General features: G+C 51.2%; 8 protein-coding genes across 8 annotated transcripts; 5 read left to right on the top strand and 3 right to left on the bottom strand.

The window, feature by feature from the left end:
* Window positions 1–69: 69 nt before the first annotated feature.
* Window positions 70–1,268, top strand: AUEXF2481DRAFT_6612 (uncharacterized protein; the record flags this gene model as incomplete). The annotated part of the gene is made up of 2 exons (XM_013486503.1): window positions 70–337; window positions 391–1,268. 2 exons carry the CDS (start codon window positions 70–72, stop codon window positions 1,266–1,268), a joined length of 1,146 nt encoding a protein of 381 aa, XP_013341957.1.
* A 366-nt stretch (window positions 1,269–1,634) lies between these two features.
* AUEXF2481DRAFT_31109 (uncharacterized protein) lies at window positions 1,635–2,214 on the bottom strand (the record flags this gene model as incomplete). The annotated part of the gene is made up of 3 exons (XM_013486558.1): window positions 1,635–1,655; window positions 1,707–1,927; window positions 2,013–2,214. The coding sequence occupies 3 exons, from the start codon at window positions 2,212–2,214 to the stop codon at window positions 1,635–1,637; spliced, it is 444 nt and encodes a 147-aa protein (XP_013342012.1).
* A 485-nt stretch (window positions 2,215–2,699) lies between these two features.
* On the bottom strand, window positions 2,700–4,655 carry AUEXF2481DRAFT_6610 (uncharacterized protein; the record flags this gene model as incomplete). Its single annotated transcript, XM_013486502.1, has 1 exon — window positions 2,700–4,655. One exon carries the CDS (start codon window positions 4,653–4,655, stop codon window positions 2,700–2,702), a length of 1,956 nt encoding a protein of 651 aa, XP_013341956.1.
* Window positions 4,656–5,770: 1,115 nt separating this feature from the next.
* AUEXF2481DRAFT_41772 (uncharacterized protein) lies at window positions 5,771–7,263 on the top strand. The gene has a single exon (XM_013486603.1). The coding sequence runs from the start codon at window positions 5,860–5,862 to the stop codon at window positions 7,201–7,203; it is 1,344 nt and encodes a 447-aa protein (XP_013342057.1). The 5' UTR covers window positions 5,771–5,859; the 3' UTR covers window positions 7,204–7,263.
* A 547-nt stretch (window positions 7,264–7,810) lies between these two features.
* AUEXF2481DRAFT_6608 (uncharacterized protein) lies at window positions 7,811–9,139 on the top strand (the record flags this gene model as incomplete). Its single annotated transcript, XM_013486501.1, has 5 exons — window positions 7,811–7,910; window positions 8,112–8,123; window positions 8,181–8,317; window positions 8,415–9,055; window positions 9,109–9,139. The coding sequence occupies 5 exons, from the start codon at window positions 7,811–7,813 to the stop codon at window positions 9,137–9,139; spliced, it is 921 nt and encodes a 306-aa protein (XP_013341955.1).
* A 229-nt stretch (window positions 9,140–9,368) lies between these two features.
* Window positions 9,369–11,105, bottom strand: AUEXF2481DRAFT_6607 (uncharacterized protein; the record flags this gene model as incomplete). The annotated part of the gene is made up of 3 exons (XM_013486500.1): window positions 9,369–10,167; window positions 10,219–11,020; window positions 11,075–11,105. 3 exons carry the CDS (start codon window positions 11,103–11,105, stop codon window positions 9,369–9,371), a joined length of 1,632 nt encoding a protein of 543 aa, XP_013341954.1.
* Window positions 11,106–11,322: 217 nt separating this feature from the next.
* Window positions 11,323–13,911, top strand: AUEXF2481DRAFT_6606 (uncharacterized protein; the record flags this gene model as incomplete). The annotated part of the gene is made up of 1 exon (XM_013486499.1): window positions 11,323–13,911. The coding sequence occupies one exon, from the start codon at window positions 11,323–11,325 to the stop codon at window positions 13,909–13,911; it is 2,589 nt and encodes an 862-aa protein (XP_013341953.1).
* A 2,497-nt stretch (window positions 13,912–16,408) lies between these two features.
* On the top strand, window positions 16,409–18,083 carry AUEXF2481DRAFT_31102 (uncharacterized protein; the record flags this gene model as incomplete). Its single annotated transcript, XM_013486557.1, has 3 exons — window positions 16,409–16,505; window positions 16,557–16,766; window positions 16,816–18,083. 3 exons carry the CDS (start codon window positions 16,409–16,411, stop codon window positions 18,081–18,083), a joined length of 1,575 nt encoding a protein of 524 aa, XP_013342011.1.
* Between the last annotated feature and the right edge of the window lie 114 nt (window positions 18,084–18,197).

Here is an 18,197-nt window from a genome sequence, read left to right as displayed (position 1 = left end):
TCAACGCTTTCCGCGATCCCCCCGAAATCCTCTCGCTCTCGCTTCCTCTACAAGATCTCTCTCACAAACATGGAAATCGATACAATCCCCAACCTGCTGGCGGACCAGCGTGACGCCGCCCCCGAAGAGGTCCAGCACTACTTTCTCCAGTTCGAAGACCTATGGGAGCGCAAGCTTTGGCACGAGCTTACCAACGATCTCGTGCTGTACTTCCAAGACGCCCACAGTCAGAAGCAACGTTTGCCTCTGTACAACCACTTCATTAAGACTTTCGCCGAGAAGATCAACCAACTACAGCTCGTCACTCTCGGTCTGAGTACCGCCTCGCAATGCAAAGGTAGCTATCTCACCTGTCGCACTTGACTCTCGCGCTCCGTGCTGACCCATCAGACGACGATGAGCGTGTTAAGTTTCTTGCCAACCTCGCTTCGGGCGTCGACAAGCCCGCATCACAGGACGCTTTCGTCTACGCAAAGACCGCTGTAGCAAACGTCGAGCTGCGCCTGAAGAAGTACGAAGAAGCTCGCAAGGACCTAGACCAATGCGAGCAGATTCTCGACACATTTGACTCGGTGGAGTCTGTTGTCCACGCCTCCTTCTACCGCGTCAGCGCCGACTACCACCAAGCCAAGCACGAGTTCGCCGCCTACTACCGTACCACTCTGCTCTATCTCGCGTGTATCGAACTCGAATCTCTCTCCTTCGAAGATCGCCAACGCATCGCTTACGACCTCTCGATTGCTGCTCTCGTTTCAGAGTCTATCTACAACTTCGGTGAACTTCTCCTTCATCCTATCCTCGACACACTCAAGAACACCCAGCACGCTTGGTTGCGTGATCTGATCATCGCCTTCAACAAGGGCGACTTGGGCGCCTACGACGTCCTGGCTGCACACATGGGCAAGAACGACCTGCTCAAGGAGCACCAGAACTTCCTCTACCAAAAGATCAGCTTGTCCGCTCTTACCGAGACCGTCTTCCGCCGCCCACCCCACGACCGTGCCATGACTTTCTCCGAGATCGCTCAGCAGACAAAGGTCCAACCGAACGAGATCGAGCACCTCATCATGAAGGCACTCAGCTTGGGCCTTGTACGCGGAACTATCGATCAGGTCGCGGAGGTTGCCAGGATTACTTGGGTCCAGCCCAAGGTGTTGGACAAGGGTCAGATTGTTAACATGCGCGAAAGACTGCGTGCTTGGGATGACGGTGTCAACAAGCTCGGAAACTGGATCGAGAGCTCAGGCCAGGAGATCTGGGCCGCATGAGTCAACCAAAAGGGCAAAGGATAGATCATCTTCATGTGGCGCAATGGCGCATTATGATAAGGGGGTTACTGGCATTTGATGGCATATGACAATAATGCATTGCCCTTTGAAGCAGAGGAACCTGCTTGGGCCTCAAGCTGTACAATAGAATCGATTTCACGTTACAAGCTTGCACCCGTGTTTCTGAGATCGATACGGTTCAATTCTTCGTGCTCATGGAGTCTTTCTCAGCCAAGTGCACTACGCCTTCTCTTGCAACCATGATTCTTGTTCATATCTCAGTCTGACTCCATCTTCCATGCACCAGTATCAAAGCCTTGATGCTCGATTCATGATATTCCTTGAAACGCCTGACAGCTGAAATCACTACTCCTCAAATGAATTCATCTATCACAAAGTCAGCACTCCGTCGCATGTGGTTATATGAGGAAAACTCACCGCGCTAGCCAAACCAATCCACTCATTCACAACCCTGACATACACGTCTTCTTGAGCATCAGGCTGTACTTCATGGCCCCAGACTGTAATCTTGTCAAAAGATGCAATCTCCTGCACCACATTCGTTTCAGGTGTTGAGGATAGATCATCGTCTTCGTCGAGGGGTGTATTTGATGTGCCAGTGGGTGGGAGGATGATGTCTGTTTTCTGAATTATCGCGCCTGTCACGATAGTCAGTCTGGTTTTTGATCTGGATGTAGAGGAAAGAAAGAAGAAAAGGTAAACAAATGCTAAGCAAAAACATACCTCTGTAACCCTCTGGTAAATTCACAATTTTGCCATTCAACTTCCTGCCGCGAAAATATGCTGTGCTGCTTTCGCCGTCTGAGCTGGTTTCTGGTGTCCAGTGTCTTGTTGATGCATTGACGGGGCCATTGTGTTGGATTCTGCAGGGTAGCACGTTGGCCACGCATGGTGTGACGTTTTCTGATTTCTTGATGGCGAGCATATCGAATTTTGGTCTTTGCAATTTCAATGTTCAGATATCTGATGAGAACAGTGTTTAATCATGTGGTCTTTGGATGGGTGATTTTGTGCGAGTATAATTGGATTCCATTGATGTTCGGCATGACACGCGTTTCGTCGCGCCGTGCTCGCGTTTCCACTTTAGAAACAGCCAAGAGCTAATTCTTTGTAGCAGTCCGGCTCGCTTGCATTTTATTCATGCAAGCAATAATAAGTCCTCCTCGTATAAGAAGAGCAGAGCAAAAAGGGGCTGGAGAAAAAGAAGAAAAAAGGAACCCGAAACCAGAAACCCGAAACTCGTGAAGACCAATAGCGACTTCATCCCAAACTCCGACACTTTCCGCCAGAAAAGAGTAGTGCAGGTAGCAACACCTCATGATCGCTAACCCCTTTGGCCATGCTCCGAAAACTCCATTCTTCCTCTCCTTGTAGAACGACAATTCAAAGCAGTACATTCAGACAGTGCGCTTAGACCTGCTGCATACTAGCAGGAGTCAAAAAGACAGGCGCAGCAGGAGTCGTCTGAGGAAGTGTAGCCGCCTGGCGCTCGCGTTGCATTTTCTCGCTCTCCATCTTCTCCTTGTCGGCCTTGGTGATTCGCGGCTTGCGGGGAGCACTGGTGCCGCGACCTCGACCTCGACCTCTACCCGTTCCTGAGGCAGTCACTGTGGCTGCGGGGTCGGCGTTTTTCGCAGCGAGTTGCGCGTGAGTTACGCCTGTAGCACCTCCACGGCCGCGTCCACGACCGCGGCCTCTACCGCGGCCGGATGGCGCAGAGGTCTCGATTTGAGCCCTCTCTCCATCAGGGACGAGGGGACCAGAATAGACAAAGAAGCCGTCCTTAGCGACTGCTGCGCCTTCTTCCCATGCCAATTCTGTGTCGTCGATGAAGTCGTCTTCCTTGTCATAATCCTCCACCTTTCTACGGCGTTGGCGTTTCTTGGGCTCGTCTTCCCCTTTCTTTTCTTCCTCCATGCCGCCCATCTCGACGTTGCTGTCATTCTCAGCCTCGGAGTTGAGGTCAACGGAAATATCGTCACCAGTTCCAGGCTCCAGACGGTTAGCCGCAGCGGCGACTTGTAAGAGGCGTTCGCGGTGTGCTGCAGCGCGAGGGTTGATGGCATTCTTGCCGTACTTCTTCAGAATCTCCGAAGCAATGTTGACTGTGTTGTTTCCTGCTGGATTAAGAGGAATATCAATGTCAATGTTCACACCGTGGCGTTTGTGATCTTCAGTGACAGCCGATGGTCCTCCGAACAGGTCGCTGCCGGAAAGCAGACCGCTTCCCGTGGGAGCAGGTGGTGAAGCACGCTTGGCCTTTGGTGCGGGTGCGGCAGTGGGTTTAGCAATAGGCTTTTGATTCTCCTTCTCTTTTTCCTTGTCTGCTGATTTGATAGCCATGTGTGCGGGCTTTTTCTCATCGACAACGTCAATCTCCATGGCGTCCTCCATCACTACAGGAGCTGGGTGTGTTACTGGTGCGGGTGACTTGTTTGGTAGAGTGTTTGGCGTCATTTGAACTTCTGGTTGCCGGCTGATGATTGGAGGTGGAGGAGGCATGGCCGCAGAGACACTTGGTGACTTCATCTGCGCCGGCGCCGATGGGATTGTAGGAGGAGACATGAGTGTGTTATTATTGGGCGCAGGGGGATTCATTAGACTTGCAATTGCAGGTGATGCGCTTGCTCTGTGCGCACGGGGTGAGACTTGAAGTGAAGCAGTCGAAGTGTGAGCAGGAGTTGAGTAAGGGTCCGCAGTCATAGAAGCACGAATAGGGTCATATCTTTGACCACTTGAGGCGGGCCTTGTCAGAGCTGGAGCTGGGGACGATGCGACGATTGGCTTCTTTTCCTCACTCTTCATGATTTGCGCGGGCTGAATTTGCTGTGCAGTCGGCGTAGGAGGAAGAGGAGTTTGAAATTTACCAACCATGTCGCTGAGAGTTGGTTGACGACTAGCAGTGGGCGTGGAGCTTGCTGATACATCGGTCTTTTGTTTCTTGCGCGAACCAGCCGTCGGAGCATTGAGATCCTTGGACACACGAGGCTTGCGAGTCTTCTTCTCTTTGGCGGCCTCTTCTGCAGCCGCTGCCTTTTCTGTCGCCTTCTGTGCCCTCTCGGCGGCCTTCTTTGCCTTTTCGGCTTTCTCAGCCGACACTACCTCAGGATCTCTCCTCTTGCGTGTTTGCTTGACCTTCTTGTTAGGGTCATGTGATGCAGCCTTGGCGTTGCCATTTGTGGTATTTGTAGAAGCTGACGCAGCGGATTGTGGTTGTGGACGAGAAAGTTGGGGAAATGCAACATCTCCAGGACGCAAGAATTGAGGCTGCGCGGGCGCGACACTGATAGTATCGGAAAGCCCTTGTGGCGGAGAAGACATGGGCGAGGAGCCCCTGGAGCTTTGTCCATCACCGACCGCGGCCATGACGAACACTAAAAACGAAAAAGAATCGAAGGTGGTACAGCGGCTAAAAGGGGAACAAGTGATTTGACAAAGGCACCGGATCGGAAAATGCAGAATGCAAAATCAGACCAACAAGACCGCAATTGCAATTGCCAACAAAAGGGCGATATCTCTTAGCCGAAGAGATATGGTTGTGGTCAAACCACTCGAAGCTGGGCGGGAACCTTTGAAAGCGACCACCAAAGCCGACGACGTTTTGGAAATCGAAATTCGGACGACCTCCAGCGGGGCGAACAACGACGACAACAAGTTGACAGTCAAGTACGTTGATATGTATGGCAAAGACAATCGAAGCCTGGTATCTGATGCGATGCTTGATGGTTGATGATGATCGGTGAGAGACCACAAAAGATGAGCAAAGTTGGAAAAGAGAAGTTGCAGGCGTACAAGAAGCCACACACGACGAGTTGAAAAGAAAGAAAGAAGAAGGAGAAAGGGCGAGAGACAGAAAGTGGCCGATGATGGCTTCTTAGAAGCTCAGCGTGAGCCCAGGGTTTCCTGCGCTGCTGGCTGCGGGAACAAGTGGCCGAGAACGATCAAACGAACAAACCCAGCTAAGGCCAGTTATGATTTAGGCATGAGGGGCGCTAAAGAACGTGCTGTGACATCCGTAATTCGGGTTCTAGCTAATCCTCTCGGGGGTGAGGTGTGCCTATTACTCGTAGCCATACATATATTGCGGCCGTTAGGCACCTGTACGCTTGTGATAGGTTCTTGTTGTACCAGGCTGCCAGTTCATCCACTCTGACTTTCTTGCGATTCCATCTTCCGCCTCTTGGGTTGCCCACTTGAATACAGAAACTGCAAGTAGATCAGTCCCGAGCATCGAAAGCTTGGCTTGCTAGGATTGCCGAAGAGACATGTCAGTGAATGTCAGGCACTAGCATCTCCATCTCAAAATTGACATGTCAGACACTTCTATCTAGTCTGAGAACAATTATCTGAAGAGATTAAATGAGTTGAAGTCTACTATCATATACTGCGCGTATGCACGAACGTCGTTCAGGGTCTACCTACTTTAGTGAGAGTGTTAAGATGCTGCTCCGGATTTAAGAATAGGCACCCGGGAAATAAGTGGGGCTTCCCGCGGCTCGTGCATAACCAAACCGATCTCTGTTTTCCTAAAAGTGTTTGACAGCTCGAGATCGATGTAAACATAGACATCATGACACTTCGGGGACAGCATTTCAACATAGACGACTTTGACGCTGAAAATTCGCCCGAAGTCGCCAGTGCGCCACCCAAGGTCTTCAATCCATTCGACTTTGTCGCGGACGTCCAGGAACGCAAGCCAACAGCCGCGCCTACGCCTCCGCAACCACCCGCCTTCAAGAACTCCCAAGGCGGATTCCCTGCGCATCGTAAACGAGACGTACAGTCCAGATTCAAGAGGAAGATACAGCAAGATGCAGCTCCTGCTGCACCCCCGCCGCAACCTCGTAGTCACTCGAACGACCCGGGAAACGACGATGATGATTTCATGACTACCGAGAGGCGGCGCATAGACGAGGAGAATCGCCAAAGAATCGCAGAAATGTCGCCCGAGGAGATTGAAGAAGAGCGAAGAGAGCTGCTTTCGTCGTTGGATCCATCTCTGATTCAACGCCTACTGAGTCGCGCAACTATCGAGGAGGGCGGAAGCAATGAGGACTTCCCTGGACTGCAAGAGAAGATCGCGGAGACAAAACAGGAAGTCAAAACTCAACCTGATGTCGCGAAGCCTCGCAAAACCGTGAAGTTTGCTGAGGTGGAGGATGAACCAGCCAGCGCAGAGACTGAGCACGAAGTGCTGGAAGATACCAACGTGTCCACAAAACAACATAAGCACGATCATTCTGGTCACGAGGCGGCAGCGGAAGTTGGCCTTCCAACAGACTCCACCATCCACTTCCCGCGACCAAGTCAACCGCCGTCTCTAGACCCTTCCGACCCGAACTTTCTCGAAGACTTGCATGAAAAGTACTTTCCAGATCTGCCAGCCGATCCCGAGAAGTTGGAATGGATGATGTCTACACCATCAGATGCATACTCGGTTTCTCAGACATCTCTAGATCCCAAAGACATTAGATTTGCTTTCACTGGCGCGTTGATTCCTCCGAGTCTTGCAGCAGAGATTCCTGTCACAATGGGTCTGCACCACCATGGTAATGCCCCTGATGCTGCAGGCTACACGATACCTGAGCTGGCAATGTTGGCTAGATCCAGTGTACCTGCTCAGCGCTGCATCGCCTTCCAGACTCTTGGACGCGTCCTATACAGACTTGGCAAGGGTGAGTTTGGCGATCCCGGTGAGGAAGGTCAAGGTACGGTCGGTGCTAAGGACACACTCGGTGAATTGGCAAGAGGATTGTGGTTTGAAGTAAAGAAGGAGAGTGTGCTTGAGATATGCTTGGCCGAGAGCGACGGTAGAGGCGCTGCAGGAGGTAGGCACATGGGCGCAAAGTCCTACGCTACTGAGGCCGTCTGGCTCTGGCAGCAAGGTGGAGGACGTAGGTGGAAGGCAGAGTAAGACGCATACATTATCAACGAATTCACGAACCATAAGTTATCTGTACCATCTGCGTTGATCTCACCGTATCCTCACCTTGCTGTGTTACCTTGACAGATGTGTTGCGGGAAGAGAGAGTGATGGGATACGATGCCTATTGTGACATGAGTGTGTACAAAAATCAACAGGGTCACCCCGACACCATTCTGAGATGGGAAGAAAAACCGACTCCAGAGTCGTCTCTGCTACATCAATTCGACAGATTCACGAACCACGAAGATAGCGTATGTTTAGACGATCAGCCAGCAACCTAGAAGACAACGGACGTTTCGACCAATTGAGGATTGATCGTGCACCGAGTTCTACTCTTGACTCGAACGTCTGCATTGCCATGACTCGGAACGATCTCAAGATGTTGCCCGCGATATCTAAGTGAAATATAAAAATGTGTCAAGGTGAAGATTCGCGCGTTGGCAGGAAGCAAGCACGCAAGCGTCGACAGAAGGGGAAGGAACGGCCGACCACGGCGTTGAGAACGGGAGTGAAGCGACGACGCGCTGTGTGACTTGCTCGCTTCACCAACTTTCTTGAACTTACATTTCTTTATTCATTGACAACAGAAAAGAAAATGGCCGACGCAGTAGAGGAGCTCGAAAGAGAAGGTGGCAACCGCGCCGTCAAGGATCTATTCGCTGGTGCTGTCGGAGGTGTTGCACAAGTGTTGATTGGTGAGTAAACTTGGCGAATGGGGAGTCCTTACACGATGAACGAGATGGCAGATACAGAAAGAGCATGGAAACATGCTGAACCAGGAAAAATCTCGAGCCTTCTCGTGTGCTGCGACTTCGAGAGTTTGAAATCTGAGAAGAAGGGCCGGATTTGATTACAATTATGAATGAATGTTGTTTGCTGACACATTGAATTTATAGGACAACCTTTTGGTAAGATGCTGGAAACTCCTTGGGCAAAAGACTGGTGATTCTGATGATATTCAAAAGACATTGTCAAGGTTCGCCTGCAGACTACTACACAATACTCGGGTGCGGCAGATGCTGCATCAAAGATCTTGAAGAACGAGGGCGCAGCTGCGTTCTACAAGGGTACATTAACACCACTGATCGGTATTGGTGCATGTGTAAGTAATGATCTACCTATCCTCTCTGGCAATACACGCGAGAGATGAAACGAGGACCTAGAGTGAATCAGCAGAGCAATATTCTAACATCACCAAGGTATCCGTCCAATTCGGAGCCTTCCACTACGCCCGCCGTGCATTTGAGAGCCAGAATGCAGCAAAGGCCGGCGTACTCGAGAAGCCCCAACCCCTCTCATACGGCCAATACTACGCAGCTGGTGCCTTTGCAGGTATTGCCAATACACTAATGTCCTCTCCCATCGAACACATCCGTATCCGCCTCCAAACACAACCCCACGGTGCAGCACGCCTCTATAACGGACCCATCGACTGCGTAAAGAAGCTCTGCGCTCACGAAGGCGTACTCAAAGGTCTCTACCGCGGTACCGGCGTTACCTGGTTCCGTGAAGCTCAAGCCTATGGTGTCTGGTTCACAGCCTTTGAGTTCATGATGAACCAGGATGCCAAGCGTAACGGTATCGAGCGCAAGGAGATTCCCACCTGGAAGATTGCGCTGTATGGTGGTTTGGCTGGTGAGGCCCTTTGGTTGGGCAGCTACCCCTTCGACGTCATCAAGTCAAAGATGCAGAGTGATGGTTTCGGCGCTCAGCAAAAGTACAAGAGCATGCGTGATACTTTTGCTCAGACTTGGAGAGCTGAGGGCATGAGAGGCTTCTGGAGAGGTCTGGGCCCTACTCTGTTGAGAGCTATGCCCGTTTCTGCTGGAACCTTTGCTACGTAAGTGTTTTCTTCGATCTGCTCGGCGCCATATATGCTAACTTTCATCACAGCGTCGAATTGACCATGCGTATGATCAGCTAGATCCAGAAAAAATCTGTATTTGAGAATAACAAGAGCCAATCGAACAGAGCAAATCATTACTGGAAGAGTGATTTGTGAATTGAGTTCAATTTCAAAAATGGTATAATACAAAAAGAAGCGTTTGTAAATGATGAATTTTGCATACACACCAACTCAGATAAACGCCAGGCTTTTCTCCGTCCCAAAACCCAATCTATGCTTTACATGATACAGTTTGTACAAGAGGCGACTACGAAGTGCGTCTGAGAGCCAAGTCACCCTCGTCAAGCGCAGGCTTGCTCTTGGCTGCCTCGTCGAGCTTGCGTAGCACCTCGGTGTCCTCAGCAGACAGCTCCTCGCCGTACGCTTTTCTCTTGAGGGCGATCATTCTGCTAAGAGTAGGGTCGACAGCATTCTTGCGAATCTTGAGAGCGCCACGGTAACTACCACCCTCGTAGGGGTTCTGACCCTTGCCACCTTCCTGGGAGTGTAGCGCAGCAGCTTCCTGTTGAGTCATGGGCTCATCCATAATGCTCTGCGCCTCTTCTTCAAGCTCAGCTCCCATCTCTGGGTCAACCTGCTTGCTCTCAAAGTAAGATGGCTCGCCATCAGAAGGCAGGTCGAAGGCAGCACGGCTACGGCGCAGCTTCTCTCTCAGTTCGGCGAGCTCTGTCGACTCCGGAGCTTTACTGTCGGGAGAGTGCATGTCGAAAGCAGCACCAACAGCTTCCTGGTCGAAGTCTGCGAATTGGGCATATTCATATGCACTCATCATAGTCATGCCGACCTTCTCTTGAATCCTGACGTCCTCTTCGGCAGGAGCGGCCGAGGTAACAATACGTTGATCAGAATCTTGCTTGAAGGGGTCATTCTTGGCAAACGAGCGCTCGGCTGCGTGGGCAGCGGCGATTTGGTCAGCTGTTGGGGGGTTCAAGTTGTGGCTAGCTGCGTATGTGACATTGCCAGTGGCAGCCTTGCCCAGACGCCACTTCTTGCCGGACTCTGCAGCACGACCAAGGACACCTCCAATGAGGTTGATGGAACGGAGACTAGGGTTGGTCAGCGGTCAAGCACATATAGATGGAACCAGACAAACACACCTGTCATCGTTGGCTGGGATAGGGTAAGTGACCCAAGTAGGGTTTGCGTCAGTGTCGACAACACCAATAGTAGGGATGTTGTTGAGACCGCACTCGTGCAGCAGGACGTAGTTCTCGATGGGGTTCAAGCAGACGACCAAATCGGGCTTAAGAGCACCCTTTGCCTCGAGCTGCTCCTCGAAGCCCTTGATCTCCTTGTCGTTCTCGTCAACAACCCTCGTGCGACATCTGCCAAGAATTTGAGGGCCATTGGTAATGCTTCCAGGAATCCAGCGATCGAACAAATGACAGCCACCTGCCAGTTCAGCAGCCTTGACGACGATTCTCTCCTGGCCTTCACGGGTACCAACAAACAGGATCAAGCCGCCACGCTGAGCAACGCCACGGACGACGGCACATGCTCTGCGCAAGTGGGAGGCGGTCTGGTCGAGCGAGATAATATGAACACCCTGACGCACACCAAAGATGTAGCGGGCATTGGCGGGGTTCCAGAGCGAGGTGGAATGCCCCAGATGTGTTTGCGAGGCAAGGAGGAGTTCGAGCGAGATGTCTTCGGGCGTCGGGGGTTTTGTGATTTGGGTATGCGGCTGGTATTTGGGAGCAACGACGGAACCGATGGAGTTTGTGACTTCCTGGTGATGCTTGAAGGCGCGATAGTCTCTCGCAATCTGGTCGCCGTCCACGGGAGGCTGAACGCGCGAGGAGAACGAGTACGAGTCGGGATCAATGGATTGCTGGGGGTGTTGCAGGTGAGTGGCCGACGAGTGAAGGCATCGGACAGGCCTGGCCACCGCTCTGTGGCCTAGTTGAACGTGAGCAAATTGATACTATAGCAGGAGTGAGACGATGTACATACCCTGCCGTAAAGCTATTGGTCGCAGAATCATGGGAGAATGCTGGCTAAGGAGCGGAGAATGGACGACTGGATGCTTGTCCGAACATTTCGAGATGCGCAACGGAAACTACGATGGACAGGGCTTGGCGTCGCAACGCTGCTGCTGCCGCTGCCGCTGCCGCAGTGCTGACCATGGATGGCACTTTCCTCTTTCTGCTTCAACAATCGAACATTCAATCAGTCAATTGCGGAATTGCCAGGCGCCTTCCATGCCATGTCGACTCCAGCCATACATCTGGATTTCCGATGATGCTCTTGCTACCGCCTATCGTCGGTTCGCCAACACTTGTCTAGTGACCAACAGCCACACGAATACCAGACGCCATGGCAGCAACGTCCCAGGTCCATTAGAGGCCCGTCGTCGCGCTGCCAGGAGACGTATGACTGGTCTCGGAATGGCCAGCCCTTCTCCTGCGTCCATGCCCGACTTTGGCGCTCTTTTTGGCTCTGGAGCTGTCGATACCACTTCTTTGTGGCCTCCTCCGAATACCACAGAATCGCGGGTCTCCGCTCCACCTCATCATGCTTCTCCTGCACCTCCCACCCAATGGCAAATACCTTTCAACTCCCGCTCAACTCGTAGACGGCGTAATGCTTCACCGCCGCCGACACCACCATCACCACAACGTTCGCTGCCTCGTCGAGCACACTCTCTGGAAGAACTCATGATTCTGTTGGAATCATGCGACAGCTTGGATGCCCTCAAGCGAGAGCATGCCCGTCTGTATCCCGATTGCCATCTTTCCACAACCTTCAGCAAAGCCGCTTTCCTCTGTCTGCTTCGACAATCAACGCCCGATCAAGTTCTGGCCTTTCTGCAGAGCGACCTGGACCACGAGGAATCCCACAACACTCATGCATACCTTGCCCACCTCTTCGCCATTCAGTCTCACCCCGAAGTAGTCATAGAGTGTGTAGCTCTTGTTTGCGACAAGGTTGCATTGAGCTCCATACCTATGAGTGAGTTGTCAGATTTTCTTGCCGAACTGAGACACAGAGATGATGCCCAATCGCTCTTCGAGGCCAATGCCATGCTTCACAACTCACTTGTGGACGCTTATGCTCCAGGCAGTCCTCCAAGCAACCTCATCAAAAAAATCCTTAAGAACTTATTTTCCTTGCCTCCCTCGCCAGATATTCTCAAACTGGTTGCTGAAATTCTACCACTCGTTGGCCTTGACGGTTTTCGGCCCATGGCAACATATCTCAAGAAGGCTCTCGTCTCTGAAACCACGCAGCCTACGCCTTCGACTCAATTGGTACCTATCTTGAGCATTATACCATCCGAACACTTCGACCGCATCGTCTTTTTTGCTACCAAGAACTTTGTATGGGACTTGGATACCTCAACCCTTGCACATGTACGTAAAGACTGCACCGATAGACTTGTCCGCTGGCTTGGAGTTCTCTACGCCTTCCGTGCCTCAATGGTCGAGTCCTCTTCGTTGTTTAGTAGTCTCCTTTATCCATTCCTGGCCTCGAGGTTCACTATTTCTGAGCTTGGTGCTCACTTTCGGTGCCTCCATGCTGCAGACGCCGCTACCATTGTATTACACTATTGGATCAAACCTTCGATACTCGAGGTTCCGGATCCTGATCTGGACCATGGTGTCGACGAAAATCCAGCACCTTTACCGCCACCGCAATCAGCACCTGCACTGCTACTGCAACCACCACCAACCGTGCAAAGTCGACATGGGTCCAAACTCGATGAGCCATTCAGAACTTTTGGTTTGACATATACCGTGTCTCGGTCTCCCGAACAGTCGCGTACCCACTGCGCAAGCCCATCGGAGCGTCAAGCAGTCTTCGATTTGATCGCATCGACACTCGAAGAATGCTGCAAAGTGGGAGGTCATGGGGTCAACCATAGTCGTGGAGGGCCCTGGGTTCAACTATTCAAGCTGTTGAGCCAGAACAAAATCGAATACGCAGGCTGGCTAGATGAGTTGTTTCAAGCGCTGAAGCCTCACAAGTCACCTGTATGGATATATTATTTCTTCGCAAAGCTCGTCAGAAACAGAGTTTATATCCCATATCCTGTGGCCATCGATCTCATACGTTATTTTATCGACATTGAGAAGACAAACTGGGCCTTGAAGGTATTTAGGCGACCAGAAGCCCATCAATGGCTTTCAGACGTCCCCGAGTTGCTCTTTGCTCTTGTTGAAACCAGACCGATCAGCTCGGGGCTCGTATTTGATGTACTGAACCGACCAGATTACCAAAACTCACTGCCAATGAATTTGCGCTCGGTCGAGAATAATTCTTTATCAGAAGGAACGGTACAATTAGTGCATCATGTTGCATATGCCATGGCCAAGTCAGAGCTGTTGACTTCAAGAGCAGCGTTCAGACGGGTACACGATTGCTACAATTACCTGAAAGATCGGGGAGCTCCTGTCTCAAGCATCATGTCTCGAGCTCTTGTTCATGCTGGCGTGACACGTCCTCTTCGAGATGGCAACTGGCTTAGCACGAACAAGTTCCAATGGATTCTTCGTATCGTTCGTGATCTTGAAGGCGATGAAGTCGCGGATAGTCTCGACGAAGCGGCTTTCAAACTTAGGACTGAGAATTTGGAGTTGGCTAGTATGAAGCCATTAGATGTCATGGAAAGGGAAGCTGATGCGATCGCCTGGGAGTATCGGAAGCAGTTTCGTAACCCATCTCTTCGACGGAGGAAGACCACACCGCCGTATAAGCCCGCAGCTCCTAAGAAGACTCGATTCCAATCTAAGAAGGATTGGGAGACGGGTGTTGATGTAACAACGTTGGGAATACCCATGGAAGTTTAGACGAGAGCAAATCTCGTGTCGATAGTATCAAAAGTTAATATCGAGTCAGACAGAGGCTCTTGCTGATAGTCTCAACTAGCAGCAGAAGTCTTGTGCATTTGTACAGCTACATGTGTCGCAGTATATGTTGGAAGAACAACGTCGTCCTCTGCTCTGGTGTACTGCTCCACTCAGTCACAACGCAGAATGATAGCAAGCTGTGGAGATGTACGATCAGCTCGCATACGAAGAAGGTACGGACAGAGGATAAACGTGACGTCAGCCCTCAAGGGCAGTGACTCTCTTCTAGAAGCCATCGTGCATCTCTACAGTTCACCATCCTTATGTGTGCGCCTGTATGTGAGGAGGGATGTCAACATAGATAGTATTGACAGTCCACACAGGTTAGATATTGAGTCTGAAATATCAAGTCTCTGTGGACGTTGCTCTGCTGATCAGCCGCTTCGCGCAGTTCGACAGCTTGCAGCATTTTGCTTATGCCTTTGTGAGACGGTGTGAAGTGACCGTGTGTGGCACAAGTAATGCTCATAGAGTTGGGGATCAAGTAAATCATGTCGACTCTCATTGAACCTTGCCATGTTTGTACATAGCTTCAGACCTCTATACAGCTACATGTGGGACAGAGTTTGGGATATGAGAAAGGGGGATGTTGTTTTCATCTCTGCTATTCTGGCTTTCTGTGATAGAGATGTGGTAATCTACACGCTACGTGCATGGTTGGCGAAAGTATGTTACTCTCCTTGGAACTCTTAGTGTATCTGCGGTCAATTGTTGATCAGGTAGTGCTCGTGTATAACGCCGGATCAATGGGTATGTCTTCGGATAGGTTGCGTGACTCATTTGAGGACGGAGTCTCGAATTGATCAACTAGATACAATCAGTTTTGCGTTTCAGAACGAGCATGCCTGATATGCGTACTGTGTTCTTCTCCACGGCTCATCACTTCAATCTGCTCTCCACCTCCTGACTCGTTGGGAGTTACATGCTCCGCACCCTGAGCAGCACGTTCTCTGGCTTGCATCTGTAGTTGCTCATGATCCCGGCGAGAACGTTCCATGATCGTTTTCGCCTCAGCAAGCAGTGCAGAAGCACTGATGCCTGCGCGACCGGACAACTGAATACCTCTCACAACTATACGAACGGCGTGTTCTGAATGCTAGACAAAGTTGTCGTTGCCACAAGCTAGAACTATGTGGGCGAGGACGCGGTATAGCAGAGGAAGATCGGTGTGGGAGATCAGATATCGGGCGATTGTCTCTGCTTGGGCGGTACTTGTTTCGTTGCCCGCCGTGTAGAGTGTGCACATTCGATCAAATCGTGCGCGATGGATAGAATTGATGTTTGGTATAGACATGATGGCGATGATTCTTTGTCCATGACACCGATGGGCACCGGTATATCGCCAGTCCTGAGACTGAAGATTTAGGTCCCAACCATTCAACCATCAGAAGCAAGATCGTTGCCTTCCAGGTCATGGGAGAGAGAGGCTAGTCGAAGCCTTACCTGTCAGACATTAAGCTGGTAGATGACTAGAGATGGACTGCAGACTTGTTGCAGCTCTCCACACGGCTTAAATGTGTGATGACATGTATGTAGCGCGTGCAGACCTGGGTCTGAATTGAGCCGTCCGACATATCTATAGTCTTGCAGGAGCATCGTACACTGTGCTTTTGAGTGGTCGTAGTCGTCCTACTGGCCTCTATTAGATGCCCAGCCTTAGCTGGTCATTTCATCGGTTAGCTGTACGGAGCAGACCGGAGCCATCTAGTATCGTCCTAGTCGTAGCGAACGATGTAATCAGGGACATTGGGACAAAAGCGCTTGCCAGAGGATTCGCTACAGTCAACTGACACTGCGCAACCACTGTTCCGTTGAGGGAAGAAGAAGACAAAAAGAATGACGACGCCCATGTGGTTCGAACACATGCCTCCGAAGAGATTAGATTACTGAATAGATTCAAGTCTAACGCCTTAGACCACTCGGCCAGAGCGCCATAGATTATGGGAGAGAATTTTTCATAAGGCTCATAATGTCGATCTTCAACGGAAGCTAGGGGACGAAGACAGGCCTGCCGGAGGCAGCACTCTGGAAGCGAATAGCTTGGTGGCGTGCCATCCGGATCGAATCATCAGGACCGCAGGGCGGTGGATGTGTGTCCAGAAGTGACGAAATATCAAGGGACTCGACGAAGACAGGTGGTCGGCCCCTATATGGAACGAGTAGTGGTATCCTGTGGACAAGATAAAGATATCTTCTGGAAGGAGCGAAAAGGCACATAGCAGCAGCAAAAAGCAGAGCCGCATGTCGGAGGTTGCGGAGGAGTTCTTGGCAAGAAGCACTAACCCTCCTTTCTAGCCCCACGGAGACCAGCCGGAGTTAAAGACAGCCGAGTGTCGGGTGAATGTTGTGTCGCATGCGATTCTGAGCTGCGGCGAGCCAAATACCATCATAGCAGCATCTCACGGATCGCAGGTGATGTAGCGATAGTAGGGCCGCCATGGAGAACAAATCACAATCCCCAGTGCTCACCAAAAAGTACTCTCTCGCCGACATACGCTTCCCTTCTCCAGGCTCGGTATCCACTCATGGTTGCGGTATGACGATCCCCCGAATCACGTTGTTGCGGCATATCTAACATTGTCCAGATCATGTTAAAAGTCAACTGGAGGCCTCGCAGCCGGATCTCCTCAAGCGGTATACCACTTTGATGCAAACAGTGCACAAGAACGGTGCAATCGGACCCCATCTCTCAAAGTCGTCAGCCATCTCTCTACGACCAACCTACCTCTGTTTGGAGTGTTCAAGTGTCTTTCCGTCAGAACAACGTGGCCAGCACGACAAGAAGCACTTTCTCTGTAAGAGCCCACATATGACAAGGAGGGAAACGTCCTGACAGCAGCATAGGTGTGGAATCGAGCAAGGGCAACATCTACTGTCGAGAATGCGACGACTTTGTATATGATAATGCTCTGGAGGAGATACGCACTCAACAAGGCACGTGTGAAGGAGATGGTCGCAAGACGTGTACTAACTACTCTCAAGGCAAGAAGCGCAAGCACGCCGTGTTCATGTCCGATGTCGACAGCAAGATCCTCGCCGCAAACGCAGCAGCGACGCCCTGCCGAGCCAAAGGTCTTCGCGGCCTCTATAACATGGGTCAAACATGCTTCATGTCGGTCGTCCTCCAATCTCTGATCCACAACCCCTTCATCCGCTCCTTCTACCTCTCCGTCGGCCACCGCTCCCTCGACTGCGAGCGCGAAGCATGCACCTCGTGTGCTCTAGACGATATCATCACCGAGTTCCACAGTACAGAAAAGGCGGAAGGCTATGGTGCGGTTGCCATGCTACAAGGCAGTTGGAAGGGCGGCGGTAATTTGGCCGGCTACCAACAACAGGATGCTCATGAATACCTGCAATTCATCCTGAACTCGCTCCACACCACAAATCTCGAAGAGGACGAAAAGGAAGAGAAAGCCGAAGACTGCAACTGCGTTATTCATAAAGCCTTCTGCGGTCTGATGCGTAGCACTGTGGTGTGCTCAAAGTGCAAGAATGTCACAGCTGCGCTTGATCCGTTCATGGACCTCTCACTCGATCTCAAAAGTCCCGGACCGAAGAAGAAGAAAAATGAAGCACCTGTGGCACCCCAGGCTGTCGATTTGACCGAGTGTCTAGATCGCTTTACGAGTCCAGAAGTGTTGCAGGCTTCAGATTATCGCTGTCGAGAATGCGACAGCCAACAAAGCGCCACCAAACGACTTGCTCTCTCACGTCTCCCACCAGTACTTCCAATACACTTGAAACGCTTCTCACATTCAAAAACCTCCTCTACTTCGATCAAGCTTGACGCAAAGGTACATTTCCCAAACGTTCTTGATTTGCAACCTTATGTCAGTCGTGCTCGCCCCAAGAAGGGCGGCAGCGAGATAAACGGAACCAAGAATGGCGCAGACGCCGAGAAGGGCACATCTCCAAGACCTTTGTACGAGCTCAGCAGTGTCATTGTGCACAAGGGCAAAATGGATAGTGGACATTACGTGAGCTATGCCAAAGAGGGCGACGAGTGGTTCCTGTTCGACGACAGTAAAGTCGTATTGGTTGAGGAAAAGGAAGTCCTGGCAGCAGAAGCGTATATGCTCTTCTACATTGTCCAAGAGATTGAAGTTTGAGTTACCAGGCACATTTAGCGGCGTGAGGGGTAATATATCTACGGATACATTCCAATTCTTAGCATGCTAGCAAGCAGGAAGGCGTTGTGGCGGAGTTATTGGAATATCGGCAAA

The sequence above is a fragment of the Aureobasidium subglaciale genome (assembly GCF_000721755.1).
Source record: "Aureobasidium subglaciale EXF-2481 unplaced genomic scaffold scaffold_16, whole genome shotgun sequence".
Lineage (NCBI taxonomy): Eukaryota > Fungi > Ascomycota > Dothideomycetes > Dothideales > Saccotheciaceae > Aureobasidium > Aureobasidium subglaciale.
Note: the sequence above shows the minus strand (reverse complement) of the source record. Positions and strands in the feature narration are given on the sequence as shown.